Below are 26,732 nucleotides of genomic sequence, written 5' to 3'. Positions count from 1 at the left end.
GACATCATCGATGGGAAATCGAAGCCAATAGAAACTGCAGGCTTTCTATTCCTAGAAAGTTAGCATGCTATGATTAACCTCGCATCACCGGTCTTTCCACCTCGGAGGAAAGCCTGGTATTCGTTATTGGCCCGTGTGATCCGTGTGAAAGGCAATTCCTCTTTCCGGAAGTTGCGGGTTCCGGTTTGGCGGGGGTTTTGGTTCCCCCTGTTTGTTTCCCCAATCCCCATTTAAATGGAATTCAAATTTCCCGTGGGATAACAAAGGTAGACAGACGCTAAATAGTCTCCGGAAAGTACACTCACATTTATATTAAAAAAATTAGCTAAACTACACCGCATCAAGGATTTTATTAGGTAGGCCCAATTACAATGCCCTTGATCCCGGCCGTAGTTATTTTGAAGTCTTTCCGGATTTGCGGGTTCCGGCCGCCTGATGGCGCGGATGACGCGCCTGGTGACGTACAGTAGGGTTACTTCCGCTCCCGACCGGATCACAAACCCGAAAAAGGTCCCAGGCTATGCTATGATAGAAGCCATATTGTTCTCGCAATAATAATAAAAAAATAAAAACGTTTGAAATCTTTCTGAACTGACCACAGCCCTCCTCTGAGACACAGATGAGTAGAAACGGTGCCATCTTATAATGAGCATTAGACCGATTATACGAATATAGGTTAAACATGGGTGCAGTGGTCCTTTAACACTGTTTCAAGAAATGAGCTGTGAAAATGAACTGATTAAAACTGTAATACAGTCATAAAGACACAGGTTCTCAACGTAGTGTCCGGGGACCACCAGGGGTCCAAAGCTGAGATACAATCGGAGCCAAATTGATTTTTTTATTGAATACTTTATTAGTCAGAAATATACACAGCACATGGTACAGTCAGACATTAAGGCTTAAAGGATAACACAAAATAGTCCTGGGGACTTGTGTTTCCATTGTGGTCCTATGTATTCAATTAATCAACATAGCATATAAAAACAACAATAATACATGTCATCGTCAATTGTAAAACACTTTATGTACAAAGGAGAAAAAGGATAAACGGCAGCAGTGAATGACGCCTCCTTTCTATGGGAATTTGCATTTTACATCCCCTGGACACTTGTACACTGGGGGGGTCCTTGGAATGAAAAGGTTTGAGTCACTGGTGTAAGACCGACAATTTCTCTGAATTTGTGGAGTGTAACAGGGCCACCTGTTAGCCTTGTGTTGTCCTTGTACAGAGAGAGGAAAGAGGTGCACCACCAATGTAGACACTGCGGCGTGACAGCGGAGCTATAACAACACTGCAGAGCTAGAGACCCTGATGCTAGACAGGAGGGTGTGGAATGTGGAGGGTAGCGATTCGGGCATCCCGAGTTGGTGTCGGATAGTCTGCACTCTCACATTGCAACGCATTGCATCTGTGTTCTTCATAATATAGCAACACTGTCAGAGAGAGAGACAGAGACAGAGAGAAAGGGCTGGGCAATTAACCAAAAATATATTTTAAAAAAACAACATTTAGAATCAATAACTGGCTCAATCAATCAAATAATTGAGGTTATTTATATATTTTTTTGTATTTCTTACTGTAGATATCAACAAAGCAACATGAAAAAAAAAAAGAATTTAGTTTTATAATCAACTTAATCGATTAGCCTGATGCACCACTTAAGGCCTGCAAAAAATATCGCAAATAGACGATCTACAAGCTCAATGAAATAATCTTGCATTTGAAGTCATATCGCCCAGCCCAAAGAGGGAGAGAGAGCTCTACATCACCCACCTCACATGTAAGATGCACATCTGAGGCTGTGAGTTGCCATAGAAACTCTCCACAGACTCTCTCCTTCAGACCCCCCCCCCCCACACACACACACACAGACCCTCAGCTCCCACGTCCATGATGGCACATCCACCCTGGAGCACAGTAACAGATGGTCCAGTGGGTCACATCAAAGCTGCCCCCAACCTGGCCACGTTTAAAACGTTAAAACACCCTTTCAGACTTGCATTCCCTACCTAATACCCTTTTATTTATTTATTTTTTCTTCTAGAGTAAAAACAAACAAAAAAAGTTTTTAAATAGCCAAAAGCGTTGTGATCGGCTATTTTAACTACTTTTGTGCGACACTTGTATGATCAAGTAGGGTATTAATTTATGGGGGGAAAAAAGAAAAGTTGAAATATGGAGATATAAGAGTTTTCTGCCTGACAGTCTCCATCTGATGACAGACTCTTCTCACTGTGATGACAGATGAAGTGGTTTCAGTGGATGACAATCAAGTTTCCCTTTTATTTTATTTTAAACAGTGCTTTAAAGACCAACAAATGGACAGACTGCCATTACAGTCATTCATACACACACACACACACACACACACACACACACACACACACACACACACACACACACACACACACACACACACACACACACACACACACACACACACACACACACACACATATATATATAGAATATAATCTGCTTAGTATTGGTCATTATTTATATTTTCATGATGTACAGCTGCTCTATATCATTATTAACAGTTTGGCTCCTTCTGTTTTGATGTACTTTATGAAGCTCCACTCAGATAAAACTACAGTATTTAACATCATTCCCATCAGCCTTTTCTCATCTATAGAGTACATGTATAAAGTACATATCAGAGCGACTGTGTGTCGACCAGGATACGCTTGTACAGAACCACATGAAGAAGGATGATCACTTGAGCAGGGATCCAGATATAAAGCACAGCACTTCTTAACTGTCCATGACTCTTCATGCCCATCCTCAAACAAGCCCAGTGACTCTGATTAGTCCAGGGCTGTGTGTGTATGAACCTTTAATGGCTTGCTGCAGACAGTGCCCTGGCATTTGAAAAACTCTCAACACCAAAGGCCAAGTGGCCTTACCCCTAAACCAATTAAATTCCAAGCCTGCATGTACTATTGCAAACTTTATTCGATCGTTTTATTTTCATTATATCCAGTATTATCATTTATTAGTATCTTGTTATATCGTAGCCTAATTGTTGTTATCACAGTCTGCGGAACATGCCACACCAAGATTTCACAGCTTGTAACTATATTTGAGAGACAAATAGCTCTTGAATGTCTTGTCATTTGGCACTAGATAAATTACATTGATTAAATGATTGATTTATGGAAATAGTTGCAACTACTGCCCTTGCTGCTATTTCAAGACTGAGGTGCTCCGTCAAGTATACACACAGCTATGGACCTATTCGATGCCTTTGTATTTGACTAAAGAAATGTGTCAAATAGTATTTGCAAATAATTTTTACAGTGAAAAACTATTTGAACGATTAGATGTGAAAATACAATCATTTTAAAGTCCAATCAGAGGAAAGCATTTCCAATTCAGTTAAACTTTTGATAGATTTATTTTCTTCTTCTGAATACTATTTGACACAGGTCTGTGTGGAACAAGTCCAGCTGAATGTCCCTGTGGTCAAGGTTATTGCAGTGTGCCCTTTCTCAACCTTAAAGGAATAGTTCACCCAAAAAATTACTTTCTTTCTATCGATTAGTCACCCCATGGAGACTTGAACTCAAGGATACTTTTTTTGTTTTGTCGCATTCCCAAGCCAATAATGTGATGACCAGGAGACATAAAGGAGACTCTTTGTGTCTCCTACCAGAACCGCTGCCGTTCATCAAATTATTGGCTTAGGAATGTGACAAAAACAAAAGAATATCCATGAATTCAAGTCTCCATGGGGTGACTAATGGATAGAACAAAAATCAAATTTGGGGGTGAACTATCCCTTTAAGCCCTACATACTTAAGTGTATGACAAATAGCAAAAATAGCAGATCTACAAGAGAGCTCTTTTTTTTTTCACCTGCCCCAAAATAGGAATGCCATGGGGTTAAAATCTAATGGTACTGGTACCCACTACAGTCAGTTCAACTGAACAGGCAAGGAAAGTATAGGTGTTATGAATGAATGTCTAATTAAGACAATGAACCCCTGACTGCTTCAGTACAACAACACTACAACTATCACTGCAGATCATTGCTGTAAGTAAGAGACCATTCTTATTTAGTCCATCGTTCAGCTTCTCTGGCTGAATAAAGGTTGTTCTTTATTTCACTGCATCGACGTGGACGCAAATCGTAAGTTTTATGTTCATTGTCCCGGTGGAGAGAGGTAATGATGTCCGAACAACAAGAAAAGTGGCAGACCACCTCCTCCAACCACTGCAGATGTGCTAGTCAAATTAACTTACTGTACCATACACATTCGGATAAATTAACGTTTTCTTTATGGTGGTATTAGTTCACCCATAAAATGAACCTATCGCCCTATCAATTACTCACCCCGCCTTGAATTCATGGGGTGAGTAATTGATAGTGTTTTTGTTGCATTCCTGATCTCAATATTCCAATATTAAATGAATTGAAGTAAATGGGAGGCTTTACGCAAGCTCTTAACACGATCAATGCTATATTTAATACAATAGCGTATAACCTAGTCCACTCTAGGAGTTCATAATAGTTTATATATAGTTTTGCCTTGGCCTCCAATTTACTTCAGTTAATCAAATATTGCGATATTGGATCAGGAATGTGACAAAAATGAAAAAAGGCTTCATTAGGTGAGAAATTGTTAGGAAAAAAAGGCATTTCGTGGGTGAACTACCCCTTTGAATAATTACCCGGATTTGAGCTTCAACATGACCTAAAATAAGGCTGGGTCAGAGCTGACTGTTTGGGCCCTGTCCCGGGGCAGGCGTTTGGAAAGGCAGCAGGTGCTTGTATTTGGGCTTGATGGTGACCTGCAGAGTTGGGGTGTAAGGGTCCCTGTCCACGAACACCATGCGATGGAGAGCACTGTTCTCCTCCTCTTGATGGTCCACCTTAGAAACGTCTGCACTGTCATCAACTACCACCTGCCCTGAGCCATCGACTGGGTACAGCTTGTCCCCTGAAGATAAGATAAGATATATGAGAGAGAGAGAGATCTGTAGGTGGCACACTTGAGTGAATCAAAGATTTTCCGTCTGGTGGACATATTTTATTTTCTGGCCAAAAAGTGGATTTTACACAAAAGGTGGGGTTCTGAGACACTTCCCACCGCGGAGATTAGTCTTTCAACACAATAACGCTGTGTTTGTTTCAGTGAATAGCTAAATAATTTCCTTAATTTTTACTACAGTTTAGTCCTTGCACGTTAGTAGACATTACAGTCTATGGGAATAACACTGCTCCTGGCACAGCGTTTGGAAGAACTCGCTAACGCTCTGGACCAGAGCTAGGTTTTCATAACAAAACACCATATCTTACACAGATAGTAACAGTATTTGGTTATAAAACAGAAAAACCTTTTAGTCTCAAGTATTGATATACGACTCAAGACATATTTCTTGCAGTGGAGTTATGGCAAGCTGCCCTACGTATTATGGGGGGCGGCGTTTGCGTGCGGCCCCACTGGCCTACGTAATTGATGCCTAAGGGTTACTTACCTGGCAGCACTGTCATGTAGCTACTGTCTGTGATTACGCGGATGGGCAGCCAGTGCTCACAGCCCTCGGCGGCACGGCGGCTGGCGAAGCCGTGGAGGTCGCTCAGCGAGGGGAAGTGACACATGCGGCGGAGGTCATAGAACTGTGGAGGGGGGATCCACAAGTCACGGGCCTGGTAGCTCTGCAGAACCTCCGACGGTGTGGACCACTGAGGAAACAATGGATGAGAGACAGAGAGAGAGAGAGAGAGAGAGAGAGAGATAAGTTTGACAGAAATTAGGATAGAGATTCTGTTAACAATTTGTTTCATTCTAGTGTATCTTTAATTGTTCACACTGGGTGTTAATACAGTACACATTTTCACTTGCTTTGACACTGTTAAAATATATTTCCCATGCCTCTTTGAATTGAGCGAGACAGAGACAGAGACAGAGACAGAGACAGAGACAGAGACAGAGACAGAGACAGCATTTTCTGGCCTGACTGAGCTTACAGACACTGTAATTGCAACAGTTTATAATCCCTACACTACGTATCTGAACCCCCCCAGCATGCCATTAACATCATAATAAAAACAAACAGATAGGGCTGGGCAATATGACTTCAAATCAATATCACGATTATTTCAAACTTTTGCCTCGATTAATGAACAATTATTATAAGAAAATGTTTATGTGAAAATAGTAGATCTACAAGCACAACGATTTTTCTATTTTCCCTATTTTTATTTAGCACCATTGCACAACGAAGTATAAGATGGTTCATCAGACTATAAACAGATACTTGTTAATAACCAACCAAAGTGAAATCACCTTAAAGTGCACGATCTCCTTCTCATCCTGGAGCGTGTGAGGAGGAGTCTGCTTCAAGCAACACATGAAAAAGGCAGTGTCGTACCTCCTCTCCTTGCCGTAGAGGCCGCGGGGCGTCAGCCAGTTGCCCCACTCATGCAGCGCCCAGATGTTAGGCACCACCTGCAGCTGTCTGCACATGGTGATGAAGTTGGAGGTGTCCCTGTTCACCAGGGACCTCCATCTGTCCAGCTCGCTGCTGGAGCACAGCTCTTGTACCTTAGGGTGACCATATATATATTTTTTAATAATACAAAAGAAAAAAGGACTGTTAATCACTTAAAATACAATTAAAAACAAAAATTGCAGATTTATTTTTGGTACTTTTGACAAATTTCTCTGACCACTGTTTTCCAAATTGATTGGGACCCATTTTTGGGTCGCGGAACCACTTTAAAATGCTCCAATTTCATTCACAGCACAGCAGCCCTTACTTGAAAAAGACTGCAAGGTCGAAACGTTGTATATTGCTGCTGTGCTGTGAATAAAATTGGAGCATTTTAAAGTGAGTTGCAAGCCCCCATCTTTATCATCATTAGTACATATCCCCTTTTTTACGTTTTCTAAAGTTTTTCTTTTTCAAAAAATGTATCTCAAAGAAATTTCTGAAATTGTCAAAATATCTAAAAGATCCCATACATTTAAAAATTGCACATCTACAGCGTCACAATTTTTTGGGGAAAAAGGGTTTACCAGTAAGTTATTAAATAATAATGTTTTTTTGTACGTTTGGATCACGGGGAGACATCAAATTTCTCATTTGGGTCTCAACTGAAAAAGTTTGGGAAACAAACAAACAACATAAATAATAATTATTATTATTATTTTCACCCTGTGTTTTCATCAGGATGGGGGACAATTATTTTAGCCCCTTTCAACAGAACCATGATAGGCTAAACATCTATGTAAGCACTCCAAATAGGTATTTATTATTATCATTTTAATCGTGGTTGAAAACAGGGACAATTTTGTTGTGAATGTTGAAAACTGGGACATTTTTCGTGTTTTAGAGACATTTGTCAGGGTCGGGACACCCAGCTTAAAACTGGGACCATCCTGGCCAAACCGGGACAAGGGGTCCTTGAGAGGGTTCCAGGGGGTCACCAGCAAAATATCTTAAAATAGCATCAAGATCAGTGTAACCACGTTAAACCCATATAGCCTACAGAGGCTATTTTTTTTTTTTTTATCGTGAAAGGTTATGGAAACATTTTAAGAACACAAATCTTGTATGTTGGGGTCCCTGGCACAAAACATTTGGGATGGGGTTGATGGGGTCAAATACACATTCATTTGGGGAACCTTGATATGAATAAGTTTGAGTTTGAGGACCACTTGCCGTGGTGTACCTGCTGTTGTGGCCGTGATTCAGGTGTTTCATGCGTGATGCTTTCCATCAACGTGTTCTCCTGTGTTTTATTCAAGACCAGCAGCACCCCGCTCTCCTCGAAGGTCTCCCGCAGGGCGCAGATCCTCAACGCCACCTCCCCCGGCACCGGGGAGCCCAGTTTCACCCGGTCCGTGGCGAAGATCGGAGGTCTGGTCTCCGCCGGCTGTTTGACGTGACCCAAACCAAGATTCGTCAAATTCCTGAAAACTTTAAAAAGGCAGGGTAAGTCATATTTTTGGTTAAAACAAAACGTTTTTGTTAAAATTCTGATAGTAATCGTTGCAATAGATCATATTCACACGGCGGCCATATTGCTATTAAGTAACGGGTTGGCATTTTCAATGTAAAATTCCAAAATGGCCGCCGTGTGAATATGGTTTATTGAGCGGAGACCCCTGTTACGAAACAAACACTATGGTAGCAGTGGGATAGTCAAAGTGGGATCTGGGGACTTGCAGGGCTCCTTGAGGGGGTTCCAGGGGGTCCCCAGCAAAATGTATCAATATAGCATCAAAATGTTGTGACGCGTTATGAACTTGTAGATCTGCTATTTTCAAAACAATCTTGACACAAGTTGTAATGTTCTTTGAAACAACACAAATTGTGACGTGTACAGGGGAGGGGGTCCCTGCATGGCTCAAACTATTTTCATTTGGGGGTCCTTGACATGAAAAAGTAGTTTACTACCAGAATATAGAGCTATTTAACAATATTTAAAAAATCACGTAGCGTACCTTTAAAGATGTCCATCCATTCACTGGAGAAATCGGAGGGTTCCAGCAGCCCACCGGGGAACACGTATGCGTTGGGCATGAAGCCGCTCGTACTGCTGCGTTTCAGCAGCAGGACGTCATAGTCAAAGCAGGACGCTGGTGGAAGGCTGGCGTTGGCGTTGGACCGGCCTGGAGGACACGTGCCTTGCTCAGGGGTCTTAGGACCCAGATGTAGGCCTGTCAAAATGAATACATAATCGCCCGATCGCAGTTATTGAGTCATTATCACAAAGTTTTTTTTGCAGAATCGTCAGAATGTAGAATAATTTTTCATACATTTTCAAATATAAAAGAAATTTGTGTTTTTAAGTATAACTGTATTATGTCAGTAATTTCTTTGTAGGCCTATATGCCTAAAAAGCCTAACATCCAAATAGAAATGTAAATGTTTATTTATACGTACAAATGTTCAATGCCAAAAGCACTATAAATCACAAATCATTTGTAGCCCTAAAATGGCTGTGATATTATATTACATACATTTCATGTATTCCAGATACACCTGAAATGTACTATGTAATATTACAGCTATATTCTAGAGCTAAGATACTCCTGGTGAAATATTACTCCACTATAAGTATAAGTACTATTCAACTTTGAATGCAGTGTTAAAAAGTATTCAAAAGTATAGGCTACATGTCCTGGTCAAACATCACTCCACTACAAGTCAAAGTTACTACAAATGTGTACTTAGTTGCTTTAAAAAAAAAGAAAATACTTAAGTATTCAAAAGTGCAAATTAACAAAGAACATTTTCTTTTTAATATCATTGCTGTATGACATTTACCCCCCAAAACGAGTATTTCTACTCCACTACATGTCAGAGGCAAATATTGTACTCTTACTCCTCTAGAATTATTTGACAGCTTTAGTTACTAGTTAGTTACTAATTGATTTTGATCATTATCACAAACCATACATTAACCGCTTGAGCCCTATAAACATTTCGGCCATTTGAAAATAGCCGATCTACTTGCAGTACTGACACTTTTACTTAAAGTTAAAAAATGTAGTACTTTTTACACACCACACTGATTTCCCCCAAAAGATGTAAATGATGATCCATTAAGCAGCCTTTACCCAGATGTGTCCTTCCTGCAGCCAGGATGAGGGTGGCTGCTTCTTTCCATTGCTTCAGAGCCGTGTTCATGCTTTATCCTCTGATAGTAATACAGTGATCTGATCGTTCATAATATCAGCCTCATGCATTCATGCGTCTATGATCAGCTTCTGTCTGCTTTGTTTTGGTTGCTGTCAAAGTCACGTGTAGCGTTGCCAGATCTTGCGAGAGAAACAAGTAACCCGGTCTAGGAAAACAAGCCCAAAGGTCACATGGTCATGATGAGCACTTTAAACAGCATTGGCTATTTGAAAATAGCCGACCTACAAGCTCACAACGCGTCGCGATGCGACGCGTTGTGAGCTTGTAGATCTGCTATTTTCAAAACTCTATTTGTTGAACCATTCTAACAACCCAAATGCTCCCTGTGGTACAAAACCTTTATGGAAATATTTGGCTTAAAAAATAAGTATTTTTGGGGGGGAAGCAAACCTAAATAAGCAACTACACTTTAGAAACAAGCCCAAAAAGCATCAACCCGCAACTACCAACTTTTACAAGCAACTTTACAGAAAAGGAAGCCCAAAGTCGCTTATAATCATAGTTATAGGCTTATAATAAGCAGACATGGCAACACCGCACGTGGGAGGAGGAAAGTCAAGAGCGCAGAGGAGAAGGAAATAATGGATGGCCCTTGGGGCTCTTTGCTTGGGTGACTAGCGCCATCTACTGTTTGGACGACCAACCCACAATAGAACAGGTGTCATTATCATTGTGTCCTTATTCATTATAATAACCAGTGGTTTAGTAACTAAATACATTTACTTGAGTGCTGTACTTAAGTAGGCCTTCATTTCCACGGCGTATGCTTTACCTGAGTGTTTGTATCGTTGGATACTTTCACTCACTCCCTTTAGACAAATGACTCACTCCACTACAAGGGAAAAATACATTTTCCACTCAAGCCTTATTTCAACTAGGGAAAATAGCAGATCCACAAGCTCACAACGATGTCACATATTGTGAGCTTGTAGATCTGCTATTTTCACTATTGGGGGAAAAAACGGTGTAATTTGTAGACTACTTTTAAATCCTTGAGTATTTTTTAAAAGCATGGACTTTTGAATACTTATAATTCAAAAGTATATATTTTTTAAAGCAAGTACTCCATCATATCATATCATATCATATCATATCACATCATATCATATCATATCATATCATATCATATCATATCATATCGTATCATATCATATCATATCATATCATATCATATCATATCATATCATATCATATCATATCATATCATATCATGGATGTGATGTGAAGCAATCTCAAAACGTGAAGAAACAACATACAATATTTGGGACATACTACATAAGCTTGTAATCATGTTTCATGATGCTGGGACAATGTTTCTAAATTCCTGAAAAGGTTTTTGGAAGACTCTTGGAAAGCATAGAATATTTGTTATTACACAACCATTGTTTGACAAAGCCAAATATTTAGCTGCACAAAGGGCTCTGAAGCAGCTTCAGTGAGTTTTTGAATCAGACTGTTTCTTGGACTATAAGTCTTTTCCTCAGCAGGTTACTGAGTTCATATTTGTTCTCTTGTGTGTGTTAGTAGTAGATTATCATAAAACCAGACTAGGCTGCCTAACTGCTGCTTGGATTTCATACTGTAGGTCTACTACTGGTCTTACAGAAACCCCTTTGAATGATTTATACGTCTACAAAGGAACTTTATATTGTAGGCCTATTTCACTTGGTATAGACCGAATCATCATGACATCACCACAACAATTCTTTTTGCCTATTTCCGGGTCGATAATGGCGGAAGTGTGCATGACATTGGAGCAGTAGGCTACTATTCATTAACGTTATTTCTGAAAGAACAGGAAAGTTATGACTATTAGAAATATACAATTTTGTTACAAATATCCACAGGTTGACAGACTAGACACAGCTAATGTTCCTGACACTTTTATATTGTGAAAACGTCCATATTCTTTTTTAGTTTAGTTAGTTTATTTTGATCCACATCATCAATTACACCAAACATAACCCACTATAAGCCAATGGTTCATGATGATTGATCAAAAAGGCATAGGCTGAAGCTCAAAGCTTATTTATGCCTATCCTTCCTTCATGTTGTTTTAACTTAGATACATCTTTTATAAAGTTCATATTATATGAACACTCAAAGTATTTCATAATTACATTCAAGATGTTACACTGATCGTAGTAATCGAACACTCGAAAATATACAATATATACACCCATTTCTTCATTCTTATACACATAATTACACCCGAATGCGTGCATATACTAATATACACCCATTCAAATATCATACCGTTATATACAAACGCCAACACTACCACATCACACCATACCCCTCAATCCATCAATTTCCTAGTTATTACGCATATACATGTCAGTATCTCACCACAACATGCCAACATATTATGTTACCATGCTTTACTGAGCAGGCAACACGCCCTAATCGTTATATATACACATATAACACATGTACACCCATACATAAATATACATACATACACACATACATATATATATATACATATACATACATACACACATACCTACACATACATACATACACACACACACACCAACGGAATCCGTTACACCCCATACCATTATTATAATTATGTACTGTATACACTATATTTTCCATAAGTCCATTAATTATCATATCTATATTTCTCCAACAGACTCTGCTTGTAATGTTTTTTAAATTGTATTATATTTTTACATTGCTGAACCACCTCCGGTAAACCATTCCATAGCTTCACTCCACTGACAGATATGCACAAGCTCTTAAGAGTGGTACGAGCACCAAGATTTCTAAAATTCAATTCCCTTCTCAATTCGTACCTCCCCTCTCTATCCTTAAACAATTTCTGTATATTTCCTGGTAATGTTTTGTTTCTTGCCTTATAAATAATTTGTGCCGTTTTAAATTTAACCATATCCAGAAACTTCAAAGTATTAGACCTTAAGAACAGTACGTTTGTATGCTCATGATATCCTACCTTGTGAATTATTCTTATTGCTCTTTTTTGTATTGTGCATAATGGTTGAAGGTTACTCTGGTAGGTGTTTCCCCACACCTCCACACAGTAGGTCAGATATGGCAGTATTAGCGTGTTATACAAGGTGTACAGTGACTTATAATTTAAAATATGCTTTGCCTTATACAGTACTCCAATACTCCTTGCCACTTTGGTCCGTACATGATTTATATGGGCTTTCCAACTGAACTTATGGTCAATTATAACTCCTAAAACCTATTCTACCTGGAAATGTCAGTTTGTTTACAAACATTCCAACATTCTGATCGGTCTATTAGTACAGCTCCAAATGCGTACAGTAGCTGTTTCAGTCTCCTCAAATTGGATTAGTATTGTTTTCTTAGTATGTGTGTGTGTGTATGTGTGTGCGCCACCTTGGCCTGATTTGGATTTTTTTTTGTAATAGTTCGAATAGCCGAAATACAAGCTCAGAATAATGAAAGAGAAACCTTGGCGCCTGCTCGCAACTGAATGGCATGTGTTGTAAGCTTATAGATAGGCTATTTTCAAATTTTTTGTACGCCAACATTGTACAAAGTAGTAGGTATAGGGTTACTTGGTTAATCAGACTAATTGATTTAGTCGATTGTAAAAAATCTATTAGAATTATTTTGTGTTGATTTGTTGATATATAAGAAATGTAATCTGCAATCGATTATTCGATTAATCTAAAATAACCTGCAAGATTAAGTCGGTTATTGGTCCTAAATATTGGTTTTGATGTAGGCTATTTTCGGTTGTTTGCCCGCAGCACTAGGCAGTATTCCTATTTATATTAGAGGAATAATATTATTTAATATTGGAGCATTTATGTCCCTCATACTGTATATTAGGAGGCCAGAAGTGAGTTCCTGTGAAATAGCTGGGGTGTCTGTTCAGGAGATTTTTTTTGCATTCAGCGTCACATTGTAACATTTTTTACATTTCTTTGCTTCAAATTAATTTGTCAGCACTCCTCTCATTACATTCACGCACGCACGCACGCACGCACGCACGCACACATTTATAGTAATTTGTATTACTATACGTGTGAGGGCATCAACATTCTAGGATGTCAATTTAATGGTTTAACCATAAAGCAGAAAATAGCTGATCTACAAGCTCACAAAGTGTTGCACGTTGTGAGCTTGCTATTTTCGGTACACGACACCGGCATACAACTAGGTATAATAAATCAGCAAAAACTTCATCTCAACTTCAAATCCTAACCCAAACCGAAACCTGAATCTTTTCCTAATTGTAAAGCCTAACTTTAAAATTACTCTTTAACCATAAAACAACCATTTATGTCTATTTCTCAAATTCTACTATACTAGCGACGCACACACACACACACACACACACACACACACACACACGCGCGCGCGCGCGCACACACACACGAACACGCACGCACGCACACGCACACACACACACACACACACACACACACACACACACACACACACACACACACACACACACACACACACACACGCACACACACGCACGCACGCACGCAGGGGTGTCATATTATCTCTATCAAAGAGGTATATTGTAAGCAGCAGCCAGGCCTCATCCACTCATAGAGACATTTGCGAGGGGCTTTTCTCTGACACAGTCCAGAGTCACAACCCAGCGAAGCACAACTTGCAGCCTCATGCTTTAACACAAAGCCAAACTATTGCCCAAACTCTAAGCTTGTTATGGTAAATAACACTAATATTTTAATAAAATAGTGTAAAAGAATGATACTGTATACATGATAGGACCTTAAAGTATGCAACATTGGTTCCATTGATCCAAGTTGGAACACAATTGATGGATGGGTGCGGCGTAAATGGACCGCCCTGGTCCACAAAAGGTTGAGAGAGAACCACTGATTTAACACAGCTGTCACTGCGAGTGACATTTATACTTTGCTGAGTGACCACATTAAATGTGTTCATTTTTGACAAGTGGCAGGGCCATATGACAATATTAATCTTTGGTTTAGACTATAAAGAACATGTAGATTTTGATGAGGGATTTGGTTTTGGCTTGATATTAAGCATGCCAAGGCAATAAGCAGAACCGTTTTGTTTTTATACTATCCATACCAGCTGTACTTCACTGAATACAAACTAGTCGTTTATTCTGTGGTTCAAAGTACAATCATGTGAAGAGAGTTATACATGTCTGACAGTTGCCTTCAGTACTGCTGGCAGGTTAAGCAGCAGTGGTATAAAGTAAATAAGTACATTTACTCAAGTACTGTACTTAAGCACCATTTTGAGGTACTTTTACTTTACTGGAGTATTTCCAATTGTCTGTACTTTTACTTCTACTCCACTACATCTCAGAGACACATATATATTGTTCTTTTACTCCATTACAATTATTTGAAAACTTTAGTTACTAGTTACTTTGCAGATTATTACATTATAAAACATACATTAACCACTTTAGCCTTATTTTATACCTAGGCTATTTGAAAATAGCCGATCTACAAGCTCACAACGCGTCACATCGCGACGCGTTGTGAGCTCTGTAGATCGGCTATTTTCATACATTTTAGTACTTTTACTTTTGGTACTTTAAGCACATTTGGATACCAATACTTTTGTACTTTTACTCAAGTAACTGTTTAATTCCGGACTCCTACTTGTAACAGAGTACTTCTACATTGCAGTATTGATACTTTTACTTAAGTAAAAGCAGTCTCCTCCCTACAGGGACATAAATGAGTGAATGTTCAATCCTGATCCACCTCCTGTTCCAGGTCATACCGGCCTCCTTTGTTTTCCCAGGCTTTCCCCGTCACCCAATAGTAGCCAAGGTCCTCCCTCCTCCCTAAGGAGTGACTAGGCAGTCACCGGCCAGGAGCCAGAATCCAGGAGCTGCCTGGGGACGAGTTCACATCCCCCCACCGACACACACACACACCGACCAGGAGCCAGAACCCAGGAGAGCAAGGTGGAGGGAACGACTTCACATCCCACACACACACACACACACACACACACACACACACACACACACACACACACACACAAACACACACACACACACACACACACACACACACACACACACACACACACACACACACACACACACACACACACACTTTCACTCACACCAAGGAGCTATGCCTTTGCACTTTCACCTTGGGGGCAGGTGTGTATGATTTGATATTTCATTTTAATCTGTCTGTCTGTCTGTCTGTCTGTCTGTCTGTCTGTCTGTCTGTCTGTCTGTCTGTCTGTCTGTCTGTCTGTCTGTCTGTCTGTCTGTCTGTCTGTCTGTCTGTCTGTCTATCTATCTATCTATCTATCTAGGTACCACCGCATCATTGTGTGAAGTGTCAGTACTGTGAAGAGAAGGAGAAACAACAACAACAGCAACAGAGAACACAGTAAGTTTTCAAGAAATTCCATCATCACTGACAATGTGACTGAGCATGGATTATTAGCAGGATTGTCACAAAAACAACATCAGGCTTCATTTAGTCCGTCTTACAGTGGCTCTAGGCTCACACTGATATGTGGCCTTAATTGCCTCGGTTTTGAAAAAATGTAAACCCCAAAACATATTAAAATCTTGGATGGGACTACCTGGTTAAGTTAAATGTTAAAGCAGTCATCCATACATTTCTGTAGTCAATAACCATAAAAGATCAGGTGTTCTTCCACCGGTTTAATGGTCAGAATGAGAGCTTAGTGATGCCATAAATGCAGAATGAGGCACACGTAGGAAGAAGAGAGATGCATTTACACCCTCTCACATGCTTAGTGTGATATCCAGCGGACACCAGGATGTTAAATTAGCCATGAAACGCTGCTATTATGCCACTATAAACTCACTTAAATGAGCACAAGGACAATCAGCGGAAAGGTTGGAGTTCTCAGCTACACCAACATACACAGTAAAAATTGATTTAACTCCGAAGAGTGCACAAATGGAACCAAATGGACCCGTAAGTAAGTTGGTCAGAGAGGCTTATTGTCGGTATCAGCCTAGAAAGCGGGAGTCTACCTCGTATACCTGTTTTGATGCACTAGACCCCTGGGAGATGGATTGCTGAGGCGGAGTGTGACAGCTAGCATCAGCTCCCAGTATTTACCGCACCCCAGCCGTGATACTCATACACTGAGTTGCCAGGGGCCCGGGATCGAGCCCATGACCTTGTGGGTTGTTTTAAAAAAAAAGCTCTATATATTTTGATAGTATCATTGCTATATAGTGTTTGTTCAGTGACAGGGTCTCCCCATATCTCCAGCTCTAATAAACAGAAAATACATTTTCAGGTGGGTTGCAAATTCCATCCAATCAGGAGAGAGAACCCATTTATAAGCTTCCATTTTATAATGTTCCATTTCCAATTTTGTCGGCTAATTTCTTTGTGTCATCATTACTTCCAATTTCACTTGTTTATCCTGTATACTGTACGAGTTCTATCTCTTGATTGGATAAAATTGGTATCCCGACCTGAAAATGCCCCCACTCTATACTGTAGCAATGTATACTGATGCTATTCAATACTTATACAAAAGAAAACAGTGTTTACGGTGTAGTGTGAATTTAAACTTGTCCGTCTTTGATGTTCCTCTTGTAATGTTTAATGTCACACCCACTCTTTTACACTTGAAATCATGTGATGTGACAATGAAGTTGGTTCTGGTAATGGTATAAAACAAAAGTTTTGTAATAAATCGAGTTATCCTGGTAACGATAAGTCAGAAGCCCCCCCCTCCATATGTGGTTCAACTATCCCGTATCTTTATGAATTTGTCTTATTTATCTTTTCTCATTCTTGACCCATGCAAGGCTCACATAGGCATGTGAAACTTGTTCAAGTACAAGGACATAATGTGCCTTAGAGTGTCTCAGCTTCATAAAGCCTGGGTCCATTTGCACACTCACAGACCCGTAAGGGTCCATTTGGACCCCTGGTGGTTGGACCCGATGTTGAGAACATCACACATGAACATTCAGCCTTGGTGCTTTTTTTAATGCAAGTAAGTGACAGTTGCTAAGAAACACACGGTGCTTGATGATGGCTCATGCTGTGGACAGAGTGTTGCAGTGTAGCGACAGATGACTCATAATGGTAATAATACTAACACAAATAAAAATCGTTTATTTATATAGCACCTTTTTTAAAGGGCTTTGACAAAACAGTATAAAACAAAACAACTATCCAAAGTGAGTCACTTTGCAGCTGAGTTGGGAATGCATCCCCCCCCCCCCCCCCCCGATTATGTAATCCCCGTTGTACCTGTTGTCAGGCACCTGTTGTCAGAGTATTCTTGGTGTATTTAGAGAACATTTATTGAATGCTCGCACACAGAGGGCTCCAATGCGACAGATGCATTATTGCGCCACAAATAAAGTGTGCAATAAAACATCTGTCGCATTGGAGCCCTCTGTGTGCGAGCGTTTATTTATGTTTCTCTGCTTACTGTTTGTTGCTCTGCACCTGCCCAAGTTCGGGTTGGGGATGTGCATGTCGTTTTCCTTCCTTTCCTTTTCATATTCTTGGTGTATTCGTATTGTTAGAGTTTCAGGTGCAGTACCCGCGTCCCGCGGGCACCAGCCTACTTGAGAATAGGGATTGGATATTTATCGCAATAAAAAGCACAATAATCATATTGCAGAGATTTTAATTCATCGTGAAATTGTCCTTCATCATGCACTGGACCTGAGTTAGCCATGTACTTGCACGACTTTTACATCAAATCTCTTTGCCAAAAATAGCAGATCTACAAGCTTGGCGTTGTGAGCTTATAGATCGGCTATTTTGGGCTAATGTTACCCCCAGAATTTGGATGCAGTGGTGCAAGTGGTTAACAAAAGAGGTATTGTAAGATTTTTAAGCATATTCTGATTATCGCAATAATATCAATGCAGGTCGGGAATGATGCAAGTTGGGAATGCATGCCCCACCCATTTAAGCAATACCCGGTGTACTCGTCATTTCTATATGAGAAGAAGATAAATCACTAGCTACTATTAAATCTTCTGTAATTGAAACTACATGGTAAACAAAAAGCAACAAAACTGACATTTGCGAAAATAGAATGCCGTCCAAGATGAATGTGACTAATGGAAAGTCTGTATTTGGGTATGTGTGCATGCGTACTGTACATTTGTGCTTGTGTGTGTGTGTGTGTGTGTGTGTGTGTGTGTGTGTGTGTGTGTGTGTGTGTGTGTGTGTGTGTGTGTGTGTGTGTGTGTGTGTGTGTGTGTGTGCATTCATCAGCAGGGTTACATGGAGGGCGGCAGTGTGAGGAAGAGGAGAGACAATCAGAATGGCAGCGGCATCATCGGCCAGGGTGTGGGCGTGTCCTCTCCCCCTCCCACCACAGAACAACCACCTGAGAAAGCCACCATGCTACAAAACGATGTAAGAACACGCACGCCGCACACACACACACACACACAGACACACACACACACACACACACACACACACACACACACACACACACACACACACACACACACACACACACACGCACAGATTCCATGCATTTATAGATAGTTGACCACTCATGCGTGCCCTAGGTGGAAGCAAGGCTAGGTTCATGAACCTACATTTAATCAAATAGGGTAGAGCTGTGTGTGTGCGTGTGTGTGTGTGTGCGTGCGTGCGTGTGTGTGTGTGTGTGTGTGCGTGCGTGCGTGCGTGCGTGCGTGCGTGCGTGTGTGTTTCACATGTCACATGCCGGCAGTGTCAGTATTAAAGTGAAGGAGTTCCCCTGAGAAAGAGACTCACAAGATGTTCACACCGGTACGAGGTGTCTGCACTCTGCACTGGTTCTCATGACCCCGCTCCCCCTCCCCAGATGAGGGGGGCTGCGTACCAGGCAGTACCACACTAACCATTACTACCAATTAACCCTTGATCTACTGAGTGTCCAGGTCCCACAAGCCCTGAATCAAAGACAGCTGCATAGAACTTTTGGGCCCCTCTACACCAGGTATAAACCACTTAAACCTTATATACTTGGCCGACCGGAGTCCCTCAGGGCTCTATGCTAGTGACTTTTCTGTTTTCGCACTACATTAAATATCTTCGCTGAAAAGAGCCGATCTATAAGCTCAGTTGTGTGAGCTTGCAGATCGGCACATTTTCTGTGAAATACGGATGCTTGGACCGCTGGCGTAGCGGTCCAGGCAAATATTGCCAAAAACAATGGTTCTTAAAGTGGGGTCCGGGGACCCCTGCGGGTCCTTGTAGGGGTTGCCGGGGGTCCCCAGCAAAATTAGTTAACAAAACAGTTTTAACCACTTTGACCATATATTAATTGGCTATTTCAAAATAGGCAATCTACAAGCTCACAACGTCTCGATGCGACACGTTGTCAGCTTGTAGATCAGCTATTTTCAAAACATATTGTTTTTTTTTTTTATATATTTGAAACATTTTAACACAAATATTGTATTGGCATAAAAACTTTTCAGAAGAGGGTCCCCCGCAAAATAGCCTACCTATCATTTTGGGAGTCCTTGACATGAAAAGGTTTGAGAACAACTGGCTTTAAACTTAATTTAACTAATGGGCAGACGCCTGAAAAATCTACCCTGTTCTGAATAATCAGTGAGTTGCTTTATCACCTACTCATGACTAAATAACAGTTTGAAAAAGCATATTTTCAGGCTAATTAATTGCACACACAAAAAATACCTTTATTTGGACTTTACAAGGCTACAAGCTTCCAACAAATTATGTTAACTTGGACCAAATGAAAGAATCTCAGCAATCAAGCTTTCTGTGAATGAGTAGTCCTGTTTGTGATCCCTGGTTACTAAGTGACATCTATGAAAACAGCAGCTTTGTTTCAGTAGCTGAAGGATTCACAAGGCAGATAGCATTTACATGACTTCACAATTTTATCTTACACATTCAAACCGTATTCACAGTTGTCATATTTGGTCAAGATGGCTATAAATCGTGTTAGGCTATATACTTTCCAGTAGAGAAATTGTATGACCAGAGTTCAGATATGTAATACCAGGCTTTTCAATTAAAACACAAAGACAGACTGAGCTGTACATTAATCCTACGCACACTGAGAAGCCTGTCTGTGTGTCTGTCCGTATCTCCCCTTGGAAAGAGGAAGATTCTTCAAAGTAATGTGATAAGATTTAAGCTACTGCTTCCAATAGTCTGCTCAGGTCTGTTAGTTGGCAGAACAGACTCCTCATTACCTCACAACCACTCTTCACAAAATAATAAAAATATAAGGTTCAGTAGCAGAATTCAAGCAACAGAAAATACACAACTATTTAATTTGACCTTATTCAGGGCATCCTGAACAAGACACAGAACTGCAACATCTAGGGTTCACGTGCGACTCAGTACATGTCTTGCATGTCAGAACCTTTCCTGCCTTTCCTCGATATAATGTTAATATAAAGCAATTCATTACACACCGTTCCAGTCATAACATAACCAACCTCCTCACTGATGGCTAGTTAATAGGCATATATACTGTAGGGTTTAAGGGGTTAAATGCATAATTGAATAACATAATAACATAAGTTCCCCCAGACCTTTGACCAGGGTTGGTTATTGGTGTGGTTATTGTGTGTGTGTGTGTGTGTGTGGTTATTGTGTGTGTGTGTGTGTGTGTGTGTGTGTGTGTGTGTGTGTGTGTGTGTGTGTGTGTGTGTGTGTGTGTGTGTGTGTGTGTGTGTGTGTGTGTGTGTGTGTGTGTGTGTGTACAGTATGTGTTAATATGTGCATATGCATGTATGTTTATGTGTGTTTCAAGGTGGGTCTGCTGAGTGGTATCTGTCTGATCGTGGGGACCATGATCGGTTCAGGAATCTTCATCTCTCCCAAGTCAGTGCTGGTTTACACCGGAGCTGTGGGACCCTGCCTGCTGGTCTGGGCTGCCTGCGGGGTGCTGGCCACTCTGGGTGAGAAAAACATGCACATGCATACATTTACACACACACACACACACACACACACACACACACACACACACACACACACACACACACACACACACACACACACACACCACACACACACACACACACACACACACACACACACACACACACACACACACACACACACACACAGACACACGCACCCGCACGCATACTTTGTTATATTGACTTTTTTAGCACATTGATCAATCAATCAATCAATCAATCAATCAATCAATCAATCAATCAATCAAACTAAAACACACTGTGGCTGAAAGTAACTAAGAAAGTAGTCGGAAAGTGGTCAGATGGGTCGGGAGCATACATCTTCCGAGCATGTTTATTTTAATGATCAATCAATCGATTGCTTTAAGTTTTAAAGAAACATTATTGTTTTAATATTAAAACAATTAGTTACATTATCATTCAAATCTTAAGAGCAATGTATGCGTGGACCGACAAATGTCGACTGACGTATCGCACTCAATCTCAATGTTCTGAGTTTTGCGTATTCATACTGTCTGTGACCTGCTGACCGTACAGCATTGCCACAAAATGTAAACAAGGAAGTGGAGTTAGTCTGGGGCATCTTCCCAACCAATCACAGTACGCAACATTTTATGAATAATCTGCAACCCTTAATTACGGTACGCAACGCTGTCGGTGGAGGTCCTCCATGACATTCTTTGTTGTTCTGACATCACTTTCATAGCGGATCGACGGGTCGGTCGACAATTGTCGCTCAAATCCTTTTCCTTTTCCTTTATCCTTTTTTCTCTTTGTTGCTGATGCTGTTGTTATGGATGTACCAAACAACATTTCGCTATGTTCATCATGCAATGACAAATAAACATCTTATCTTATCTTATCAAATCATAAATAAGCCTTAGGTGTTTATTATTCCAGGTCCCACAGTATTCTCGTGGCCCATTGTGGTCCACACGTTGGGAATCACTGCTTTAGATCAAAGCCAATACTGAATAAGCTGTGTAAAATCACATACTTTTGACAGATGTATAAAAAGGGCAGCACAGTGTTTCTTACTGTCCAAAGCGGATACTAAGTGTAACTAATAGAACAGCTGAATTAGTGTTGTGATTTGCTCTAAATCCAGATTGGTGCGGATTTAATACTGAGTGACTTGAAAGAAATGCCTTGAGTTGTTTATTTAGCAGAAATTCCAGGACTTTAGCTGGGCAGGATAACGAGGAGATTTGACTTATTTAGACAATTTCTATCACCTCCTTTAAGTAATGGAGTTACTATACATGGGCCGCTAAAGTGGCCAAGGAAAGGGTAGTCTGAGATTCTCTGCTGAACCGACTCCGGATAAGTGGTAGAAGATGGATAGATGAGTTTACTTGTTGGCACACTGATTAGGGACGCAGCCTAACAGCTGAATGGTTGCTTGCCCCATCCCTTTTACGAGTACTGCCAAACTAGTTCTGAGCAAGAGCACCTAACCCTTACAGCAACCCTGCATCAAGGACATGTACTATGTACCGTAGTACTTGAAAAGAGCAAACCATAGCTAAAACTACTGCAATTTGATGCAGCAGGCTGTCGTCTACAATATTTAATTTGAGCAATATCTCCCATAAAAGTAAATGATTCAGATCATATCATAACTAATCATAAAGAAGTTATTGCTTTTATGTCATTATGACCTCAATCTGACCAACACCCAGTGAGTGATATTTAAACTGATGTTTTGTTATGTTTGTGCATGGAGCTTACTGTAACATTGTGTTCCAGTGAGTCTGTGTTTGCGTACAACAATAATACAGATTGTGACATTCACCCTGGCTCAGTTTATATTAAGAGGTTTTGGCCACTGGAAAAATGCCATGAATTTCCCATTGCACAGCTGATCTGTGGGATCTTTGTGGAATACTAGGTTAGTGTGTTAAATCACAGCAAGTCAGAAAGAGGGGATTTACTGTGAAGTCAAGTCAAATGTATTTATAAAACACAAGTGCTGTTCGAGCCTTCCCTAAAACACCCTGGATCTTCTCCCTCCTGCATGGCTTCTTGTGAAATACTGTAGCTTACACTCCTTCTTGCAGACTCACTCCCCATTTTCCACCATAATCTTAAGACTCACCTCTTCAGACTCCACCTCAACCCTTAGCTCTCCTCTCCTTGTATCCCATCTTGTGTCCCCCCTGATAGATACTAGTTTACTATGAAGATATAGTACATTACATATTTATGTTGTTGTTTTTTCTTAGATTTACTTTCTTAACCACACATGTTATGTTATTTAGATTTAGATGCTGTTTAGACAGATGGCACTACAGATGGTACTCTATGCAGTCTACTTATGTGATCATTTACATTGTTTATTGACTCACTAGAGGTCTCGCTTTCTCTGCTTATTCTGATCTCGCATTTGTAAGAGCATCTGTTAAATGCCTAAATTGTGTCACGGTGCGAGGCAGAGAGGTGTAGGGCCCAAGTGCAAGATGAGAGGCAGAGGCAGCGCAGCTCAAATTAAAGTGTTTATTAACACCAATCAATTGGAGTAGGCAGCAATCAAAGTCCAGGTAAAGGCAAAGTCAATACACAGGTAGGCGGTCAGAATAAGAAGGGAGTAAAGCCAAGGGAAAAGTAAACTGGTTAAGCTAGGTGAACTAAATACAAGGCAACAACGAGGCAAGAACTAACATAAACTCACACGACCAAATACAACCAACCAACAGTGGCCTGTATCCAACACAGGACTTAAAATAGACAGGGAAATAACAAGACACAGGTGAACTCAACAGACAATCAACACTGGGATAGGCTGGGGGACTAAGAGGACACAGGAGGAGAACATGACTAATCAACGGGTAGGTGAGACAAGAGAGGCAACAGCTGCAATGAGAACAGGAAACAAAGGAACGATACTACAAAATAAAGGTATACAAAAGCAGGGCAACAACAGAGTAACAAAATAACAAGACTAGATACAGAACAACAGAACAAAGGGCAGTCAAGGATACAGAACAGTCCTAATAAGACCAAGACCAGAAGGGCAGTCAAAGGCTAAATAATAAAGACAAAGTCCAAGGCCCGAGGAGCGGGCCGTGACAAAATTGTACATTGTAATTGTAATTGCTGTAAGGAGCCGCAAAGAACACAGGCGTGTGTAAATTACAATAGGCTACATGCATCAACACAGTTTTCATACTTTATCATATGATGGTGTCACATGGCCAACATAGACAATCATCATAGTGCAGTATGTCACATCATGATGCGTTGTGAGCCATTTTGAAAACTTTCACCTACAGTATTATGTCCAAAATCGGGACGCCAGGTTGAAAGTTGTTAATATATGAAGTTTAGTGGATGGTTTTATGTTTTTGCCTTTCTGCTTGTCCTTGTGTGCATGTGAGCACCTACTGTATGGATAGTACTGGTGTGTACTTAAGTATTCAAAAGTAATTATCAATGCAAATAGTACAAGCTCACAACACGTTGCATCGCAACACATTGTGAGCTTGTAGATCTGCTCATTTCACTATATCTGAATCATGGAATCAAGTTGTTCATTCATAACGTACTTCCCTTCTTAGAAATGTGGTGGAGTCAAAAATACAATAATTTTGTCTTTGAAATGTAGTGGAGTGAAAGTCAAGAATCAAAAGTAGTCAAGTAAATGTACCACCGCTGTCTGCAGATCCTGTATTCCTGTGTGTTTTTTGCGTATGTGTGTCACCACAGGGGCTCTGTGCTACGCGGAGCTGGGCACCATGATCCCCAAGTCGGGTGGGGAGTACCCGTACCTCCTGGAGGCGTTCGGCTCCATCATGGCCTTCCTGTACTCCTGGACCACGGTCATGGTCCTGAAGCCTTCCTCCTTCGCCATCATCTCCCTCAGCTTCGCAGAATACGCCTCCGCACCCTTCTACCCCGGCTGCTCGCCTCCCAAGGTCGTCACCAAGAGTCTGTCTGCAGCTGCCATATGTGAGTGGACAATTTTCTGATTTCAGTTTTTCTGTCTACTAATAGGCAGTGGTGGACAGTAACAAAGTACATTTACTAGAGTACTGTAAGTAGCCATGGGAGCGTATGGTTCCCACGCCATGTGGCCCATAGGGTAGGAGCCTATCTCCTGTTTCTGTAGCGTGCCGTGAGGTACAAGTACACTTGTACTTTTGAATACTTTTTTTAAAGCAAGTTCTCCAGTACTCTAACTCAAGTACAAATTTGACAGAGCAACTTTCACTTGTAGTTGAGTAATATTTGACCAGGAATATATATATTTTGACTCAAGTCACTGCTTATGTGTACCCTTGTGTAAATGTGTGTTTCTTAGACAATTTTAATGTATTGTAATTTGTATTTTAACATGACAATGGGAATACTCAAACAAAACAAAAACAAAATGATCATCTCAATGACCTGGCTACAAGATGACTAATTGTGCCCTCTGTTGGTAGGAAAGAGAAGGAAAAAAAGGGAATTGCTTATTTATAGTTGCATGTTGTTTATAAAGGCTATGATAGATAAGACCTAGACATCTGTGAACAGTTCACTCGGTCAGAAGTATATTTAGAAAATAGATGCAAAATTGAATACAAAATATGTGCTTCTTTCAGAGATTTCATAGATAGTTTGACTGTTGTTCTCTTTATCTCCTGTCAGTTTTGATTGTCCTGGTCAACTGTTTCAGTGTGAAGTTGGCCAACTATGTGCAGAACGTCTTCACTGCAGCCAAGTTGCTCATCATTGTCATGATAGTGGGAGCTGGCATGGTTCTGTTGATCCAAGGTGGGCATTTCTGGCTGCTATATCAGTGGTTCTCAAACATTTGGCTGGGGAACCCCTGGAACCCCCTCCATGGACCCCACTAGTATGTTAGGCTATTCACCATTTGTATGCCTCCGCCGGTGAACAACGGTGCCTGGAGGCGTTACTGTCGTCTGTCCGTCCGTCCGTCCGTCCGTCCGTCCGTCCGTCCGTCTTTGCACAAAAGAAATGTCACCCACTGTTTTATACCTGTGATGTGACAATTAAGTTCTGATTCTGATTCTGATTCTGATTCTGATTCTGATTCTGATTCTGATTCTCCGTCCGTCCGTCCGTCCGTCCGTCTGTCCCAACCTTGTGAATGCTCAGGAGGACCTATCATGATCTCCCAGTACTTAGGCCTGCTGCACGACTTAGTTACCCAGG

At 40.7% G+C, this 26,732-nt stretch overlaps 2 protein-coding genes across 2 annotated transcripts in view; one reads left to right on the top strand and one right to left on the bottom strand.

Annotated features, from left to right (window-relative positions):
- Positions 1-2,497: 2,497 nt before the first annotated feature.
- On the bottom strand, positions 2,498-9,724 carry LOC308102714 (acyl-coenzyme A diphosphatase NUDT19-like). Its single transcript, XM_080452549.1, has 6 exons — positions 9,580-9,724; positions 8,461-8,676; positions 7,686-7,933; positions 6,298-6,555; positions 5,486-5,693; positions 2,498-4,947 (listed from the first exon to the last, which is right to left on the bottom strand). The coding sequence occupies exons 1-6, from the start codon at positions 9,647-9,649 to the stop codon at positions 4,718-4,720; spliced, it is 1,230 nt and encodes a 409-aa protein (XP_080308675.1). The 5' UTR covers positions 9,650-9,724; the 3' UTR covers positions 2,498-4,717.
- Positions 9,725-18,891: 9,167 nt separating this feature from the next.
- The window catches only part of slc7a9 (solute carrier family 7 member 9), a gene marked incomplete at both ends in the record, with an annotated part of 12,596 nt that continues 4,755 nt past the window's right edge, over positions 18,892-26,732 (top strand). The window contains 4 exons of the mRNA XM_080432183.1: positions 18,892-19,026; positions 21,401-21,548; positions 25,278-25,520; positions 26,202-26,327. Of these exons, the coding sequence (XP_080288309.1) occupies positions 18,892-19,026; positions 21,401-21,548; positions 25,278-25,520; positions 26,202-26,327 (652 nt within the window). The remainder of the gene's footprint in view (positions 19,027-21,400; positions 21,549-25,277; positions 25,521-26,201; positions 26,328-26,732) is intronic.

This window comes from Gymnoscopelus braueri, assembly GCF_963280865.1.
Source record: "Gymnoscopelus braueri genome assembly, chromosome: 1".
Taxonomy (NCBI): Eukaryota; Metazoa; Chordata; class Actinopteri; order Myctophiformes; family Myctophidae; genus Gymnoscopelus; species Gymnoscopelus braueri.
This window is presented reverse-complemented; position numbering and strand designations above follow the sequence as displayed.